At 43.7% G+C, this 18,935-nt stretch overlaps 2 protein-coding genes across 36 annotated transcripts in view; one reads left to right on the forward strand and one right to left on the reverse strand.

Annotated features, from left to right (window-relative positions):
* The window catches only part of LOC101959371 (creatine kinase U-type, mitochondrial), a 30,043-nt gene extending 23,826 nt beyond the window's left edge, over window positions 1–6,217 (reverse strand). For 3 of the 4 annotated variants that reach the window (XM_078049698.1, XM_078049697.1, XM_078049695.1), the window contains exons 1-10: window positions 5,980–6,217; window positions 5,800–5,833; window positions 4,903–5,239; window positions 4,117–4,315; window positions 3,817–3,912; window positions 3,104–3,325; window positions 2,881–2,966; window positions 2,645–2,768; window positions 518–652; window positions 205–330 (exon numbers count right to left, since the gene is read on the reverse strand). In XM_078049698.1, the coding sequence (XP_077905824.1) occupies window positions 205–330; window positions 518–652; window positions 2,645–2,768; window positions 2,881–2,966; window positions 3,104–3,325; window positions 3,817–3,912; window positions 4,117–4,315; window positions 4,903–5,051 (1,137 nt within the window). In that variant the 5' untranslated portion in view covers window positions 5,052–5,239; window positions 5,800–5,833; window positions 5,980–6,217. The remainder of the gene's footprint in view (window positions 1–204; window positions 331–517; window positions 653–2,644; window positions 2,769–2,880; window positions 2,967–3,103; window positions 3,326–3,816; window positions 3,913–4,116; window positions 4,316–4,902; window positions 5,240–5,799; window positions 5,834–5,979) is intronic. The other variant, XM_040274233.2, reaches the window with a different exon arrangement.
* A 2,387-nt stretch (window positions 6,218–8,604) lies between these two features.
* Window positions 8,605–18,935, forward strand: part of Ppip5k1 (diphosphoinositol pentakisphosphate kinase 1) — a 43,093-nt gene continuing 32,762 nt past the window's right edge. For 24 of the 32 annotated variants that reach the window (XR_013438815.1, XM_040274209.2, XM_078049705.1 and 21 more), the window contains exons 1-14: window positions 8,606–8,756; window positions 13,637–13,811; window positions 14,267–14,462; window positions 14,886–14,976; window positions 15,200–15,285; window positions 15,599–15,753; window positions 15,894–15,995; window positions 16,460–16,621; window positions 16,720–16,841; window positions 17,896–17,997; window positions 18,245–18,331; window positions 18,434–18,509; window positions 18,637–18,746; window positions 18,833–18,915. Coding sequence is in view for 31 of the 32 variants with exons in the window: in XM_040274209.2 (XP_040130143.1) it covers window positions 13,665–13,811; window positions 14,267–14,462; window positions 14,886–14,976; window positions 15,200–15,285; window positions 15,599–15,753; window positions 15,894–15,995; window positions 16,460–16,621; window positions 16,720–16,841; window positions 17,896–17,997; window positions 18,245–18,331; window positions 18,434–18,509; window positions 18,637–18,746; window positions 18,833–18,915 (1,519 nt within the window). In the remaining variant the exon portion in view is untranslated. Of the gene's footprint in view, window positions 8,757–8,890; window positions 9,045–13,636; window positions 13,812–14,266; window positions 14,463–14,885; window positions 14,977–15,199; window positions 15,286–15,598; window positions 15,754–15,890; window positions 16,032–16,418; window positions 16,622–16,719; window positions 16,842–17,895; window positions 17,998–18,244; window positions 18,332–18,433; window positions 18,510–18,636; window positions 18,747–18,832; window positions 18,916–18,935 lie in introns of those variants that run through there. The other 8 variants (XM_040274225.2, XM_078049717.1, XM_078049725.1 and 5 more) reach the window with 7 other exon arrangements.

Raw genomic sequence — 18,935 nt, forward strand, 5'->3', positions numbered from 1 at the left:
GGACACTAATCCTTGATCTCTGCTTCCCATAATCTGAGTTTCTTTCTTTAGCACTTACTGACTTTCCTGCTCTGGAAATTCATTTCCAATTGCCTTTTTGCTTAACCTGAATTTCACTTCAGATTCTGTTACATCCTGAGGCTCACTCTCACTGTCACTATCTCAACCCCCATAGACCTGTACCTCCACCCCTTAGGATCTCACCTCTGACTTGCCCAGTCGATCCAAATTAGAGATGTCAAAGACACTGCCTGTGGCAGCAGTGTCTACTCCTCCAGTCCCACGCTTCTGAAGTCTTAGGTTCTCTAGGATCTTTGGAAAGCGGCTATCCTAGAGGGGAGATAGGGATTGGAGGTAGGGTCAATAGAGGCAAAGACTGTTCCTATCTGCTCAGAGGTTTTCCCCTGACCCTTTAGTCCCAATATGTCTGGCTCCTTTTGAAGTGTCCAACCCCACCCATCCACACTCATCCTCTTCCTCACTTATACTGCTTTCTAAACCCCCCCAACTCCTTTACTTTGCTTAGCAGGGGCAGTTTGATGTGCACTCCAGCCCGAAGTCCAGTGCCCAGGTTAGATGGACAGGTCAAGATGTATCCCAAACGCTCATTCCACATGAATTCCCAGCCACGCTCCTGGATTAGCCGTTCCACCTGAGCCCACAAAGATTCTGTTAGTCAAAAAACAAAGGATATGTGGACCCTCCCTTAGGAACTCTAGAAATATATAGAACAAGAAACTTGGGTGTGAATAAATAACATTGTTTTTTTTTTAAATGAAAACAGTCGATTATTTTCATCATATATGCAAAGCAATTTTGATGTTGTAAAATAATGATGTGCTTTATGATGAAATTGTGAGAAAATATATTGTGTGTGGAAGGAAAGAAAGTTGAGTAAAGCATTAAGGATGATCTAGGGAGCTGGGCCCATTAGCATGTGCCTATAATCCCAGCAGCTTGGGAATCTGAGAATTGCAAGTTCAAACCCAGATTCAGAAACTTAGAGAGGCCCTAAGCAACTTAGCAAGATCCTGTCTCTAAATAAAATATTTAAAAAAGGAGTGGCTCAGTGGTTAAGTGTCTCTGGGTTAAATTCCCAGTATGGGGGGGGGGGGTTGGGGATGATCTAGGGAAATGAACAGAGGTAGTACAATGAACTGAGAAAGAATTGATTATTCAATGAATTCTGCATGCTTTACAATGAGCAGAGGCTCCTTTCAGATAAAAAATGAAGGTACAAGTTTTGCAACAGAAAGATGCAAGAAAGCCTTCTGTTAGCCATGGAAGGAGCACAAGTGAGAAAGCAGAGACATGTGATAACAGAACAGAAAAGCCAGATTCATAGGGGTGTGTGTGAGAGAGTGAAAGGGGGCCTGGAATGGTGTTCTTGTTTCTCTTAGCTATCCTAATCATAAAAATGATGATTAGAGTTGAAGAGACAGAGGATCTGTCAGTGCAATGAACACAAAGACCATTTGCCAATATTAATAAAGGGGACCCTGTTTATAATTCAGAAAGACATGATGGTATGGGGGGTTCTTTCATGCTGAATATGGGGAACCCTTCGTTAAGAATAACATATACCTAGCACTTATTGAGTACTTGATATGGAACAACCACTTTATCTGCATTATTTAATGTCTCACAACAACCTAAAATGTAGGAAATCGTATTATCTCAATTTTACAGATGAGGAAACTGAGGCATTTAATTTAAAGAGTACTTCCCTACGTATGCATAGTCAGAATATGTTATCCCTTATTGCCAAAAATAGTTTAAACTTCCCAGCTAGAATCTAAAAAAGGAGCTTGCTTTCTTTCAAGTCTAAAATAGAACTGTATAAAGGGAACATACAGTAAGAATTGGGTTTATAGCAGGTTCTAATATAGAATTAAATATGGAGATTCAATCCATACAGGATTGTAGATTCTGTTCAATCCCTTATCTAGAGCCATACATTCTGGAACTTGAGCCATCCTATCCTCCTTTTTCTCTTATCCTTCTCCCACTCTTAGTTTAAAGCCAAGACATGATAATTTAGCAAGAATGACAGAATTTAAAGTCAAGGCCCATCTTGACTCAGAACTGAGGGATTATTTTGGAATCTTGAACACCATAATCTCTCAACCCTACATCAATCCAGGCTCCAGTGTTTTCCTAATCTGCACATCTACCATCCCACATCATATGTCCCAGGAACTAACTTGCCATCTCAGTTATTTCTTCTTTGCATTATCTGGAAACTGCTTTATTTGCTTCTTTTTGTTTCTGACATTCTTTTTCTCTTCCTATATTTTGGGTGACAGTATGTCCTGGCTTTCCCAAGACAGTCCTGGTTTTATGCCCATTGTCCTGGAGTAACAAATGATAACCCTTTTTACTATTAGAAATGTCCTGGGTTGGTTGTTTATGTCAATCTACCTAGGCTGCTCTTTGGTTTTCCTTATTTCCTCCCACCTAGCTTCCTTATACATTCTTTTTCTTTTAATATTTATTTTTTAGTTGTAGTTGGACACAATACCTTTATTTTATTTATTTTATATGGTGCTGAAGATCAAACCCAGGGCCTTGAATGTGCTAGGCAAATGCTCTACCTCTGAGCCACAACCCCAGGCCCCCCCCCCCTTATATATTCTTCTCCAACCTCTTTGAGGCCCCGGCAGAATCTTTCAAACACTCTCTTCATGTTGCCACCCTTTTCCATGGAGATTACTCGTGTATGATCCTCCTCATTCACCCAAATCAAGAAGCTCTTCTCATTGTTGTGCCTGAAGGCAGGAGGTAAAGGAGTCAAGTGGCAAAACAAGAACTGGGAAAGAAAGGGGAAAAAAACATTTATGTGGACACAGGGGATAAAAGAGGTGAAGAGCAGCCTCATACCAGATTCCACGAGCATCTGGCCAGTCTCGAGCCATTCCTGCTGCAGTCAGTAATGGGGACACAGGCTTATCAAATAGAAAGTGGTCCTGGGAAAAGTAAAGCAACTTGGGTTAAGAATCCTTCAGGTATTGAAGCCTTGAACCCAGAGCCCAGCTATTTTATCTGGCCCAAGCTCCACTCTGGTTCTACTCCCCCAACCCAGCTCCCTTTCAGAGTCCCTCACATCAATAAGCTGCTGCTGCTCAGCCTCTGTCATCTCACTGAGCCTATAGTAACGTCCAGCCAGGTCACCCTTCAGGCCACTCAGTGCATCTACCACAACGCGTTCCACCTCTCGCCGCTCTGCCCGAGTGCAGGCTGGAGGCAGACTGAGTCCCCGGATACTTCGGCCAGTTCTGACTCTTGAGGACAATACATACCTCTCATCAAAGTAGCCAGAACGAATCTGAGGGACAAAGGGAATATAAGTCATAGAAACAAGCAGATATATAGCTCAGTTGGTAGAGTGTTTGCCATGCATTTACAAGGCCCTGGGTTCAATCACCAGCACCAAAAAAAAAAAAAAAGAAAGAAAAGAAAAGAAAAAGAAATAAACACCCTTGGGCAAGGAGAGATTTCAGGGATTAGAGGACCTTCCTTCACACAAGGCATGTATTCTTCCTGCATACAATGAGGGGAGGAGTCAACTGGGCAAGACTCCAATTGAAGGAAGTATTGTGGACCCTTCCTCAAACTTCCCACCTTAAGCATGGTCATTCTTATTTACTGTTTTCTCCACATCTGCTGTTTCTTAAAATACAACTCTTTCCCCACATTAAGATTAAAAGCTCAGCAGTATAATGACCATGAGTCATGAAATAATCAAGGAGAAGGAATTGGAGATACAAAATCTTTTACATGAGGCAACACAAATCAGAAGTGGAATATATGGCTCACCTTACTGGCATCCAGGTCAGTGGTGTGCTTCATTGTTCTGGGATCATATCCATTGTGTCGCTCTTGAATCACTGGGTCAAACAGGTCAGCAAATATCTAAAGGGGAGTTAAGAGGAAGAGGTGGTTACAGAGAGGAAATCTCTTCTTAGACTTCACTTGTGAATAGATTTCACTGGGTCAGAAAACTTCAGTGTGGATGGCCCAGAGTCTTGAGGGAAAGTGAGGGATCTTTAGGAGAAAGGAGGTGGGATTACTGGGAAGACAGCTTGGGTTACCAGGGAGACTCTGGGGGCCCCCTACCTCATAGGTCTCCTCATCTCCAGCCACCATGCCCACAGTCTTGATGAAGGGGTGGCCAGGGTTGTCCACGCCAGTCTGGATGCACTGATCTAGCGTCCAACCCGTGGGTGTGGTCTTGTCGCAGAGCCGTGCATAGACTGCTGGGGTCAGGTGACTGGCCATGCAGTTGTTGTGCTTTCGGAGGTCTGGGTACTCAGCGCTGGGGAGGGGGTACCCAGTAACCATGGAGGGAGGGCACAGAGGCCTGCACTTAGTGCTATCAGCTGGGAGCTGTCCAGTTAGCCACATTTGCCTTTGCTCCAAGGGAGGAGGGGGAATTAGAGGTAGGCTAAGCCTTGATAATCTCTTTAGGACTTTCAGGGTCTATTCTTTCCCAATAGTTCTAGCTGCCTGTGGCTGGCTGGCTCAGTTCCCCAAGACCTGCACAGTCCCTTCCTCCCATGAGCACAGCATTAGTGATGGGGGAGGGGAAAGACTAAGGAGAATTCAGGAAATGGGGGAGAACAGCAGGAAAAGGAGATGGAGAGTGAAAAGGATAGTTCCTGGTCTTCGGATTTGGAGTCTGGGCAGGGGTGCAAGTAGAACTCATAGGGCCAGAACTGGTCTTGGTGGCGGGGACCGCGGGTTAAAGGTCCCCACAAATGCTCTTGCTTTTTGGGTTTGGTCCCCGCTTCCGCCCCACTGAAGTCTTTTTGTAATTATTGTCCTTGTCTGTTGCCCAGGTCCTCCTCACTATCCCCACCTCCGTTCTCATAACCTCCTCCTGCGCGCCTCAGGCACTGATACCTTGGGGGATACAGCCTTCGTCGTTCACTGGCAGCTCGTACAGGTTCCGGGCGGAGCAGAAATCCAGCAGCTAGGGATCCGGCTCCGGCCAAAGCCAGGAGCCTGAGCCCGGGGCGGGCAGACAGCAGACGAGAGAAGGAACCAGCCATGGCTTACGGGGTCCGAATACTGGATCCCAGAGCAGGAACTGGTGCGACAGGATCAGGAAGGGAGGATGCAATTGGGCAGACTGAGTGCTGGAGCTGGGTCCCAAGCTGATGCCAAATGGGGGTGGGGATGGTGGCTGAAGCCGGAGTAGGATCGGGTGCCAACCAGTCTGCTGGAGAGGCGCAGTGAGCTAGTTGGAGCAAGGCGCAATGAGCTAGTGAGGGCGGGCAGAGCAGAGGAAGGCTGGAGCCGCAGTCTCCAGGGGTGGGGTTCACTTAGGCCCCGCCTTCCCGCCTGCCACAGCGCTAGGTGTGCGGGGGCGGGGGTGGGCAGCACTGGTCAGGTAATTAGGAAGACCTGAGACTCGCACCCCTAAAACTGGGATGTAGGCCCACCTGGGATGAATCTGCCCAGATTTCAGCACCACGTAAAGGACAGCACCACAGCACTCCGAAACCCGAACACCATACCCCCAAGCTCCTTTGGTTTAATCTGAAACCCGATCCCTCGACTTTGTGGGTGTGATAAGGTGACATTGCCAACCTCTACTCTTGCTTTCGGCCTCCCCCAGCAACCTCTCATCTTCCCAGGGGAGGCGGCCGTAAGAAAACCGCGGAATAAACACCGATACCAGAGGAAGACACAGAGAAAGCACAGGGTTAGAGGCAGACAGTAGGATAGACACCCGCAGGCTCAAGGTCACCTTTTCCTAAGAACCAGGAAGAGTACCAAGGTGCCTCCTTGACATACCTGTGCTCTCCTAATAAGGTGGAAAAAGAATTCCCTGAAAGGAATCAGAGAAATATTTGCTGTTTTCCCATCTATGCTCTGTCCTTCATTCCCACTCTGCCCCCAATCTGCAGCCGTGCCTCCACTTCTAAGTCTCTACTTATCTTTTTTCCCCACCCTTTTCCCCATTCCCTACTTCACCTTCAATCTTTTACTTTTCTTCGTCTTTTCCAGGCTCAAACCTGTTTGCTGCTCACAGGTCTCCCTCCGAGTAGTCTCTGCGAGCTTGCCTACCTGTTACTTGCACTGGGGATGGGGGTGGGGCGGGAAGGGAATTGTTAGCTTTCTCTTCCTTCTTTCCCTTCTCTGTAGCTCCCAGTTCCTGGACTGGAGAGGAATATAAAGAGAAAAGGGTGTGGTGAGATGACTGGGTGTGGAATGGAACAGGCAGGCACAGGTCTCCAAGCACCCCATGTGTTTCCTCTCTTGGCTCCCTAATGCTGTTTAATCCCGAGTGTAAAGGCGAATGGTGTCCAAGGGCATAAGGTCATCAGGGAGTCTCTGCCTTCCTCCTAGTCTTCTCTCCTCTCATCATAAAGTTCCTATTCAGATTTGAGAGGGCTTAGTTTCCACAGCTCCACATATGACTGGTAGGGAGGAGAATGAATGCTGGAGCTGAAATAGGGATGTTCGAGGCTTCAGTGTGGAGGGTCAGTTAAGATGGAGTAGATATATTGGTATTAGTCCCTTCCTTCAACTGTCCTAATGTACCCACAATACAGGAAGATACTTTGAAATTTCAAGAGAGAGTATTTTGGAAGGAGAAATTCCCTTCACATTGTCCTCTGGCTCCACTGATGTCTCCCCACCATACTCTTATTCCCTTAGCTGTCCTGAATGTCCTTTTTCCTACCTTCCTCGTTTGTAGGTATCCTTAGAAACTATCCATCTCTCTTTGGTATCCATTATTAACTCTTTCTCCTGACAAGACAGTAAGTATCAGAGAATACGTTAAGTTCTGCAGTTAGAGTGAGGTCACTCTTGGAGAGACAGAAAATGTTACCTGTGCTAAAGGTGCCCATTACCTAGGTAAAGGTATAGCTATGAGTAAGTAAATATAATTACTGGGTATGGTGTATATTTATCCAGATAAAAGAGAGAGATAATCTTCCAAACCAGTAGGGTTGTAATTTTACTTAGAGAGTGTTAAGGAGATAGGGGGTGAGAAGAGAATTATATATAGAAGGAGAAATAAGACAGCCAGAGGAGTAGAGAAATTATTCGAGTTTGAAAGTAGTTATCTTAATTTATAATAGCTCCACTGAGAAGGAACATTTATTTTTATACTTTTATTGTTCTTTGTGAGCCTCTGACAGACATATCATGTATTAATACTCATTTAAAAAAATATCCTACAGCATATGTGAAATAGTCAACACATCTGTATTTGATTTATCTAATAATTACTATTTTAAATAATATGTAATATTTTTCAAGCATTTTACATTTGCAAAGAACTTTTATATATATTATTTTACAGAATCAAATTGTATTATTCCAGTGTATGACTAGGAACAGAATCTATATTTTCATGGAGATCATAAGAGAAATTAAATACATGAAAGATACTATAATAAGTTGTTTGAAGGGTTGGAGTGATGGAGAAGGTATGAGCCTGAGCATGAACTAGGGAGGCATCTGTTCTTCTGAGAGCCAATGCTTAGAATCATCTCTCTCCATTCAGGAGAGTTTGGCTTTGGGGTAGGGAGTCAGTACCTTCAGGCACCTGACTGGCAAAGGGGCAATATCCCTAAGGTTGCAAAGAAGAATTTGTAACTGTTCTGACAAAGGAAACCCAAGTGAAGATGCAAGGATAATAATCAAAACACAAACATATCCAAAATACTTTCACATAACCAGTACACTATAAATTAGTTAATTTATAAAAATTAGTTATAGATGGACACAATACCTTTATTTTGCTTATTTATTTTTATGTGGTGCTGAGGATTGAATCCAGTGCCTCACACATGCTAGGTGGGAGCTCTACAACTGAGCCACAATTCCAGCCCCTAAATTAGGCTTTTAATATTACTTTTAAGAAAGATGGAGGCTCAGGGAAGTTAAATGACTTGCCCAAAGCTACACAACTGTAAACGTTAGACCAGGATTTCAAATCCAGTTTTGCAGATCCCCAGCTTGGAGGGTATAGAAAACACAGGGTGTGGAGATAGGAATCAACTTGTCCAGTCTTCTTTGTCCATCCATTTTCTTGTATCCGACAAAAAATAAGTCTCTTCGTAGCCAGGCACTGTGACTCATGCCTGTAATTTCAGTTATTTGGAGGGCTGTCACAGAATGATCAAAAATTCGAGGTCAGCCTGGACAATTTGGAGAGTTCCTGTCTCAGAATAAAAAATTTAAAGGACTGGGAATGTAGCTTGGTGGGAACTCTCTCCTCTCCGCCCTCATTCAATCCCCAGTACTGGAAAAAATAAAGTCTCTTTGTTCCTTCTCTTAACTTTTTAATCTGCTTCTTTGTTTTTGTCTTTGTTCTCCCTGTCATTTCTCTTTGCATTTTACATTTTCAGCCTATATTTATTGGATTTTTACCCCGTTTTGTCTTATAAAACAAACATAAGATTGATTTTTCTCTCAAGGAGGTGCAATGGCACAAACTCTTGTCTTCTCCTTTGTGTCTCGCTTTTCCCAAAACCTCACTGCCTTTGTCTCAGACCAAGAGCCTGAACTCTGGCGACGCAGTAAGAAATTAAAGGTAGAAAAGCATCAGGTTGCATTCCCGCCCGCAGCCACTAGGAGCCACCCTCCTCTGTGCAGGAGCACCGGCCAACGCAGCCTGACTGTTGCCGGTGCGCGCCCTCCGCTGATTGGTGGCACCGCAAAGAAGTCGAGCTTTGATTGGACCACTGTCAGGTGTCGCTGCCGACAGGTTCGGCTGTGCGAGCGGAGAGAGGCGGGTGAGTGCGGGCCGGGGGCGGTGGGGGAGTGGCTGGGGGCTGGGGGCGGTATCGGAGGGGGTGGGCGCGGTGGAGTGGGCTCGGTCTTTGCAGAGGGCGGTGGTTAGTACCCGCTGGGGGCAGCTTCGGGGAAAGAGGCCCAGCGGAGAGGCCTCTGTGTCAGCGCAGGGAGAATGAGGCGGGGGCGAGTAAAGGCTAGAGAAGTCCGGATGGGAGGGCGGTATTCGTGATCCCGAGCTCTGTGAGGAGATGACGAAGGAGAGGGTCAGCGAGAGAGGAGATGAGTGTGTAAGGATCCGAGTCAGGAAGAGAGGGTCCTACAAGGGGGCGGAAGGAGTGGAGCGTCCAGGGGAGAGGAGCAGGGAGGAGGGGGCCAGCTCGAGGAGGTCGGGGACTGGATGGACTGGGGAGGGTCCGGGCGGGAGGGGCTCAGCGCAAGGAGGGGAGGGAGTGGAGTGGACAGGGGAGTGGATCCACTCGAGGAATGGACTGTTGTAGGGAGGAGGCGAGCCTCCAAAGAACGTCGTGTGAGGAAAGAATGGATCTCAGGAAGCCATTGTAGGGGAATCATTGAGGATTTAGTATAAATATGTAACCGAGTGTGATGACTCATGTAAAGGTTTGAAGGCCTGTGTAATTCCGGGGAAGCAGTGAGTGGGAGGATTAATATGATTAGTTGACTAGTAATGGGGGACAGCACTCAGTGTGGGGAGTGGTTGGGGGAAATCAATGAAGAGTCAAGTAGGGGAAAGAAGGCAGTATGAATGTGTTAATGCTCAGTACGGGGTGGCAGAAGGAATAGGGAGTAAGTATGGAGGATTAAAATGTGCATTAAGAAGGAAGTGAGGTAGGAAGGAGATAGTGTTAGTGGCCTGAGAAGTTTTTCTGTTGGAAGTATTTCTTTATCACCCATGGAGCCCTCCAATCAAGTGCAAGGTGATTTAGGAAATTAGGGAACTATGCAAAAAGCAGCACTAAATTCTAAGGGATAAAGAAGTTACATGGTTTATTTATCCTCCCTTTTCACCTCTCTAGATCTGGTTAACATAGATGTTTATGAGAAGATTGCCTGCCCCTTCCTTCCTGCTTACCTTACCCATTTTCTCCTTCCACCTTCTCGTCTTTCTTTCCTCCCTCCTTCTCTTCCTTCCTTCTTTTCATATTTATTGAGGCCATAATTAGTCCGCCCTTTTGCCCAGTGTAGAATCTGAAGTTTTCTTTCGCAAGAAAATTTGGGGGAGAGGATGAAGGGAAAAAAAGCATAGAAAACAGGGAAGTGGTGCCTGACATTGTGGCGCAGTCCTGTAATCCCAGTCTCTTTGGAGACTGAAGCAGAAAGTTTGAGGTCAGTCTGGGCAGTTTTAAAAAGATCCTGTCTCAAAATGGGGATAAAAGCAAAAACAAAAACAAAAAACAAACTGGGGATGTAGCCCAGTGGTGGAGTACTTGCCTAGCATGGGTGAGGTCCTGGGTACAATCCCTGTACCAAAATAAAAATAAAGAAAACAGGGAAGTGGTTTTGGGAACACCACATTAAACCCCAGCTTCTCTCAGAGGTACTTCTAAATAAGTCCAAGCTTATTTCATAGCTATTTCTGTCAGCCTTCTATTTTTGCCTTGTTAAATATGAATTTGGACCTTTCAAGTCTGTATTCTTGAATAGACTCTTCTTCTCCATTCTGTTATTTACCACCACCACCCATTACAGAGTTGTAATAGAATTTCAAGAGCATGACTATACATTCAGTAAAAATTCATTAAGCGCTTAGAGAAAGAAAAGGCAAAGAATTTTGAATCTTAGACGTGAGAGAAACCCCCTGATTCAGAGAAAGGTTAAATAGTGAAACAAAATTCTAATTACCTAAACTGTACAGAAATCTTGGGAATGCAAGTCATGGGAATTGGGTCAGGTCACTAAAGAAGAATTCATAGAAATAACTATAAATTAGGAGGAGTACATGTATGAAACCTGCAGTGCATAAGTGGAAATGTTCAGTCTAAGAAAATGTCATACCCGTGGTGGTTGAGCAATAGAGATAACAGGTGAAGACTGGAAAGGTCAAGGTCTATGTGAAGGTCATCTATTACTTCCTAATCAAAACTGCAAAACCCCATTATAATGACAGAGTTTAAAATAAAACTAGTAAAGTAGAGAAAGTAATTGTTGAAGACTTTTAAAAATCTATAAAACTAAATTAGTTCATTTACTTAAGGAGTTTGTGGCTTTCATCAGAGTTGTCAGTATTTCTGAGAACTCCTGGAGACCATGGAAAATTGCTGATGTATGACTCAATTTTATTTTTGGAAAATAATAACAGATGCTAATATCCCTGTAATTCACTATTAGCAAATGTTTGCCTTTTGTGTATTTGCTTCAGATCTTTTTAAAATTTAAATAAACATTATAGTTAAGGCTGTGAAGTACCATGTGAATCATATGAATCTTTCTCAGTTCCATTCTCCTTTCTTCTCAGAGGTAACCACAATCATAAATTCAATGTCTTCCTTTTAAGTCCATGTTTTTATACTTATAGTAATTATTTTTGCAGTCATAAACAATATGTACTCAATACAATACAAACAATATGACTCAAATTAATGTCTTAAGATATTTTTACTGATATGGCTTTAGGCAGGCCTTTTTTCCACTTAGCTCCTGAAGTGAAGGACCTTGCCCTAGACCAGCACTGGTTTTGTAATGTGTTATATTGCTTGTTTTTACAAATGGAATTGTACTGTATGCATATCTCTACAGTTTGCACTTGGAAACTGACAACTTGTTATATATATCTCTGTTCACTTTTTATTTTTTCTAGTTCTATCACTAAGCTCATTCATCACAGCCTTTTTAAATTTTTATTTTGAGTCAGGGTCTCTCTAAATTGCCAGGACTGGCCTTGATCTTGTGATCCTCCTACCTCTGTTTCCTGAGTAGTTGGGATTACAAACTGTGTGTCATCATGCTAGGTCTGATTCATTTCACTTTTTTTTCCCCTGGGTACTGGCGATTGAACCCAGGGCTTCTCACCCATGCTAGGCAAGAATTCTACCACTGAACTACATCTCGCACTTTTATTTTTTATTTTGAGGCAGGGTCTTGGTAAATTGCCAAGACAGGCCTCAAACAGATTCTTCTGCCTCAGCCTCCCAAATTGCTGAGATTACAGGTGTCTGCCACTGCACCTGGTTAACCTCCTAAATTCTGATTCACTTTACTATGTTTCATTTATTGCATTGTATCCATTCTTCTAGTTATAACATCTAAATTGTTTTCAGTTTTTTTCCATTAGCAACAGTGAGATTAAAGACAGCTAGGTGTAGTGGTACATGCTTGTAATCCCAGCAATTTGGGAGACTGAGGCATTTTAGTGAGGCCCTATCTCAAAGAATATAAATGACTGGGGGTGTAGTTTGGTGGTAAAGAGCCCCAGGGTTCAATTCTCAGTACCCTCCCCCCTCCCCCGCCCCCCCCCCCAAAAAAAAAGAAGAAGAAAGAAGAAGGGGAGGAAGATGGTTAAGAACATGTCTTCTTGGGCTGGGGATGTGGCTTAAGTGGTAGCGCGCTCGCCTGGCATGCATGTGGCCCGGGTTTGATCTGCAGCACCACATACCAACAAAGATGTTGTGTCCATCGAAAACTAAAAAATAAATATTAAAAAATAATTCTCTCTCTCTCTCTCTCTCTTTAAAAAAAAAAAAGAACATGTCTTCTTATGTAGGAAAATTTCTCTACAGCAGGGTTTCTGTACATTGTCACTACTGACATTTTGAACTGGAGGGTCTTTGTTGTATGTGGATATCATATACATTTTAAAATGTTTAGCAGTGTCCTGCTCTCTTCTTACAAGTGCCAATAACACCTTTTCAGGTATGCTAAGCAAAAATGTCCCCTGTGCAGCAAAATCACAACTGGTTGAGAAAGACTACTCTAGCTGTGTATATATAAAAGTGCAACTGCCAGCTTGTTCTGACTCATTTTCCCTGATGTGAAGGACCTTGTCCTAGACTAGTACTGATATCAGGAGACAGTAACAAGACATTGAGATTAGAGTTTCAGAATGGACCAGAGACTGCTCTTTGGATGCTTGCATCATCTACCTCCCAGCCAGCACTAGACTTCTTTCCTTGAACTAATTTTCTGGACTTGGGCTTCTGTCTTTTAAGATGGAAGAGGTGAAGGGGAGATATTGGAAATTTTAATGTTCTATTTATTTTTTAGTTGTAGTTGACACAATACCTTTATTTTTATTTTTATTAAATAAAATATCGAACCCAGGGCCTCTCATGTCCTAGGTGAGCACTCTACCTCTGAGCCACAACCCCAGCCCCTCAATTAATGTTTTTTTGAGTTAATTCTTGGTAGAAACGAAGATGAAGTTTAAGGGCAATGGCATCTGAATTGTCTCATTCCTTTATTCCTGAGTTAAATCCTTGAGTTCAGAATTACTGTGGCACAGGGTAGAAATATTGTGGAATGAATACAGAATTTGAAATGTCACTTTCTATTCTGGTACGGAATCAATAATAGCCTTCCTTGAAGAACTGTCTTTCCCATTTGCTACCTGAAGTTAACATTGTTTCCTGCTGGCAGAATCAGGGACATGCGTGCACTGAAAGTCTTAATCTCCAGATCTTCTTAGCTTGGTTAGGGTGAGATGATCAGGGAAGAAAAGGGAAACTTTTCTTTTACAGTTTTTTTTTTTTTAATTTCAAATCATTGCCCACAGCCTCCCTTATTGTTGACCTTTCTTTCACATAGCTTTGTTTCCTGTTTCCACTTGTACCATGTAGTCCCCTTATTTTCTAGTTCTCCATACCCAATTCCCACTCATTGCTTGAAGGCTTAGATTCTGAACTGATGGGGTACCCCCTCTCTGCAGAACGGGATGAGTGGGTGTTCCGGCGGGGATGTGGTCATTGACGGCCAATGAGGACGAGAGCACCACAGCTCACTTCTTCCTTGGAGCTGGAGATGAGGGGCTGGGCACTCGTGGAACAGGCATGAGGACAGAAGAGAGTGACAGTGAGCTCCTGGAGGACGAGGAGGATGAAGTGGTAAGATTAGGGAAAATGATGTAATTTGGTGTTGGAGCCCCCATCATAGAGACTTGAGATCCTATGGGATAGAGACATCTCTCTGCTCTTTCCAAATATATAGACTGTCTGTCATAAACAAGCCCTATCCTGGTTTAGGGGCAGGACAGTGAGATGATTAATTGCTTCTCTTTGAAACCCCTGCCCTTTTGCCCTTCTCCTATTGTCTCATGGTTATTGGTTCTCTGACTCTTCTGCTTGAGCATATATTTCCTATAGTGGAAAGCTCCTATTCTGTAGACAGTAGTAATCCCTAGACATGCCTCAACCTAGTCCAAAGTTAGTAGGCATCCTTGGTCCCCAGTGTCAAAAGTCCTGAGAAGAAAGTGTGCCCTAAAGAGATGATATTGTGTTCCTTAATGAGGGTAATATAGATGGGAAGTTCCTATAATCCTGAGAGTACTTTTTCTCTGTAGCCTCCTGAACCTCAAATCATCGTTGGCATTTGTGCCATGACCAAGAAATCCAAGTCTAAGCCAATGACCCAAATCCTAGAGCGACTCTGCAGATTTGACTACCTGACCGTTATCATCCTGGGAGAAGATGTTATTCTCAATGAACCTGTGGAAAACTGGCCATCCTGCCACTGCCTCATCTCTTTTCACTCTAAAGGTTGGTATCTGGAAAGAAAGACAGGAAGGGATGGTGGTGGGAATGCTGGATTGGGAATGAGGTTCTTACTGTCTTATTAGTAAAAAGGCCATCAGCTCCTCCCAACACTAGAGAACAGTGCCAAGGGATTTGCTTTCCCTAAATCTTGGAGGAGTTGCTGGGTGTAATTAAGCCTCAGGATAGTTCTAAAACTCAGAATCTCTGACAGAGTTGGGTTTCTGGAAGGATCTTAAACATAATCTTTTTTCCTGATGAATATCCTAGACTTAGGAAACTGGACAGAGGAATAAGTAAAGGGTTGGATGGGTAGAGGAGCTCAGTATCAGCTATGACCTTTAATGTGTCTCTCTGTCTCTCTTGCCATTTTCTTACCCTGTCTCTTTCACTTTCTTTGTTTGGTCTATTTTCTTTTTTCCATCCCAGGCTTTCCTCTGGACAAAGCTGTTGCTTACTCCAAGCTTCGAAATCCCTTTCTTATCAATGATCTGGCCATGCAGTATTACATCCAAGATAGGTATAGCTTTCTGTGGACCAGTGGGATGGATAACCCTGAGATCATTCCCATTTGGGGAACCACTCTGGGAGGGGCAGAGTCAAACAAACATGTTTAATTTTTGTATCATACCCTATTGAGTTCTGTGCCCTGGTATCTTCCAGTTCCTATGCAAATGATATCCCTAGCCTCTTCCCTTAGTCAATCCCTACTTCTCCCAGCTAAATTTATTTGGGGGTGACAGGAGAGAGGTGTACCGGATCCTGCAGGAAGAAGGTATCGATCTGCCTCGATATGCCGTGCTCAACCGTGACCCTGCCCGGCCAGAAGGTGAGTACCTGCCCTTGCCTTGCTTTCCATGACTTAGCCCAGTGTCTGTCCTCTAAATATCTCCTATATACCATCTATCTATGTGGGACTTTGGTTATTGGATTATGGGTAGGATAAGAACCATGGGTCTTTGGACAAAGACTCAGACCTGTTACATAGATACTGTCATATCTATATACCACATATCTATATTACTATATCTGTTACTAAGAGATGGCCATAAAGTTTTGAGGGTTGTAAAGATTAAAACCCCAGGGAAATGGGAATTGGAAATATTCTATAACCTTAGGCCCTACACACTCCCACCTTTTAGAGTGCAACCTGATAGAAGGTGAAGATCAGGTAGAGGTCAATGGAGCCGTCTTTCCTAAGCCCTTCGTGGAGAAGCCAGTGAGTGCAGAGGACCACAATGTTTACATCTATTACCCCAGCTCTGCTGGAGGAGGAAGCCAGCGCCTCTTCCGTAAGGTGGGTGGGGACATTTGAGCATTTGGGAAGTTAGAGAGGTGGAAGGGTGAGGATGATATTGTGAAGAAGGGGGCTGAAGGATTTGGGGATAGGGTGGTGGATTGAGGCAATGTTTTCTTTCCTTTCTTTTCTTCCTGAAGATTGGCAGCCGAAGCAGCGTTTACTCTCCTGAAAGCAGTGTCCGAAAGACAGGGTCATACATCTATGAGGAGTTTATGCCAACAGATGGCACAGATGTCAAGGTTATGGTGGACACAGGGATTTAAGATCTTTCAAAGGTCTGGGTGGGGATGGGGTTCTTGGGAAGCCAGTGCATGTGGAAGGGGTGCTAGAAATTAAATGTGAATTCAGTTGGCTTTCAATTTCAAGTGAAGATAATGAATGGAGAATGTAGACATTCTTATTTACACTGTCAGAGCAAGTGCAAGGTGGCATGAGAAATGGTGTAGTGTTGATAAATTACTTTTTAGTGAGGACTAGATAATAGTGCTAAAGTTCTAAGGAGAAGCCTTCCTAATAATTCTGCGGTTGGGCTCAATAAAAATAATGTCAGTCTCCTTATTCTTAATACTCAGGGTTTTTTTTTGCTTTGACTTTGTTTTGTTTTGTTTTTACTCTGAAACTAGTCTACAGACCTAGTCCTCATATTGTCTTCTCATATACAGGGTGAGCTGTGGGCATACTCAGTGATGCTATGTACCTGCAGGTGTATACAGTGGGGCCAGATTATGCCCATGCTGAAGCTAGAAAATCTCCAGCTTTGGATGGAAAGGTTGAACGAGACAGTGAGGGGAAAGAGGTTCGATATCCAGTCATGCTGACTGCCATGGAAAAGCTGGTGGCCAGGAAGGTCTGCGTAGCTTTTAAGGTAGGGGAAGAACCATGGCATTTGTGGAATGAGGGAGACAGACAGGAGCAGAAGTCTGTCAAAGAATCTTTTATTCTCCATGTCTCCTTCTCCTGCAGCAAACTGTTTGTGGATTTGACCTTCTTCGTGCCAATGGTCATTCTTTTGTGTGTGATGTCAATGGCTTCAGTTTTGTCAAGAACTCAATGAAGTACTATGATGACTGTGCCAAGATTCTGGGGTAAGAGACAGTAGTCTGTGCTGAGAGAATGAACTTAGAGGAAAGAGACGGAAAGCTTTTGCTTCTTAAAAAATATTGCAAAAAGGGCCAGGTGTGGTGGTGCTTGCCTGTAATCCCAGCCGCTGGGGAGGCTGAGACAGGAGGATCAAAAGTTCAAAGCCAGCCTCAGCAACCACGCGAGGCATTAAAAACCTCAGTGAGACCCTGTCTCTAAATAAAATACAAAATAGGGCTGGGAATGTGGCTCAGTGGTCAAGTGCCCCTGAGTTCAATCCCTGGTACCCTTCCCTCCAAAAAATATTGCAAAAATGATTTAAGAGTGAAAAAGGAAAAAAAAGCAAAAGGGCTTCTCATCACCTATGCTTTCCCAGTGCTGCAGTCCTCAGAGATGATAACTGTTAACAGCTTTAGACATAACAGATTATCTTTTTCTGCCATGTATAAATAAACTAGATTTATTTTACTTAAGATGATCATATTATGAAACTGTTCTGCAACTTGGGTTTTTTTAAAAAAATCATCATATAATGTTTAAACTATTCAAAAATATGTAAGGAGTAATGAACATGGTGAACATCCATGAATATAGTAGTGCTGGCTGAGCATTTACTAGCCTAAGAAATAAACAAGAATATAGATGAGCCAGGTACAGTGGTGCATACTTGTAATTCTAGTGATTCAGGAGGCTGAGGCAGGAGGTTTGCAAGATTGAGTCCAGTTAGTGAGATTGTCTCAAAAACAAACAAACAAACAAAAAACCAAACACTTCTGGATTCAATCCCCAGCACTGCAACAAAGGGGAAAAAAAAAGAATATAGTTGAAGCCCCTTACACTCCTCCCTGGTTACATCCCCTCTTCCATGTCCAGAGGGAACCACAGTCCTTAATTTGCATTTATTTATATTTCTACCACCTCTGTGAGGGTATATGTTTGCATGTTTTCAAACGTTTTATTAATGTATTCTTCTATCACATTCTTGTTTTTGTGCGCTTCATTCAGATTTATAGTACTGATTTGTTTATTTTCACATTTTTTTCATATTTCTCCTTCTAGAAACACCATTATGCGGGAACTTGCCCCACAGTTCCAGATCCCATGGTCCATTCCCACAGAGGCTGAGGACATTCCTATTGTTCCCACCACATCTGGCACTATGTAAGTGAAAATAAAAAATCTGGAGTAACATTTGGGATTCCTTAAGCCAGACCAGTGGTTGCTCCTGACTCATGCCATCTAACAGGTAGAGCCTGGGTCTCTTCTAAGTAGTCCCCTTATCAGTACCTATATCCCTAATCGCAGATCCTTGCTCCTCTGTTCTATGACGTGTGAAGTATGATGTGAGGATGGGAGGTAATGTGAGGTTGGGATAGGAGAGAGGCTCTGAGAACATTCCTTATCTTAGGATGGAGCTTCGCTGTGTCATTGCAATTATCCGTCATGGGGATCGTACCCCCAAACAGAAGATGAAGATGGAGGTGACACACCCAAGGTAGGAGAAATATCCAAATGTAGACAGGTCTTTGTGAGGGAGATTGGGTAGAGAACAGACAGCTCCTAAAAGCTTGATTTGTCTTGCTCCTTACTTCTTCAGGTTTTTTACTCTATTTGAAAAACATGGTGGATACAAGACAGGGAAATTAAAACTCAAGCGACCTGAGCAGCTTCAGGTAAGGTGGTGAATCTCACCAGAATGAGTGCTAGGAGAAGAAAGGTGTGGGGTTGATAAGAGATAGGGTGGAAGGGCAAGCCTCAAGGACATGGCCTCCTACATGGAGACCCTATTATTTCCTCTAGGAGGTCCTGGACATCACAAGGCTGCTGTTGGCTGAACTAGAAAAAGAACCAAGTGGTGAGATCGAGGAGAAGACTGGGAAGCTAGAGCAGCTGAAGTCCGTGTTGGAGATGTGAGAAAGGGGATAGCAGAAGGGAACCTGTAACAGTGAGAAGTGAGGTACTAGGGCACAAAGTAAACTGTTGTTGTATCCTGCAGGTATGGTCACTTTTCAGGTATCAACCGGAAGGTGCAGTTGACTTACTACCCTCATGGAGTAAAAGCTTCTAATGAGGGGCAAGGTAAGATAGCCCCTCTTTCA

The sequence above is a fragment of the Ictidomys tridecemlineatus genome, chromosome 5, assembly GCF_052094955.1.
Source record: "Ictidomys tridecemlineatus isolate mIctTri1 chromosome 5, mIctTri1.hap1, whole genome shotgun sequence".
NCBI lineage: Eukaryota > Metazoa > Chordata > Mammalia > Rodentia > Sciuridae > Ictidomys > Ictidomys tridecemlineatus.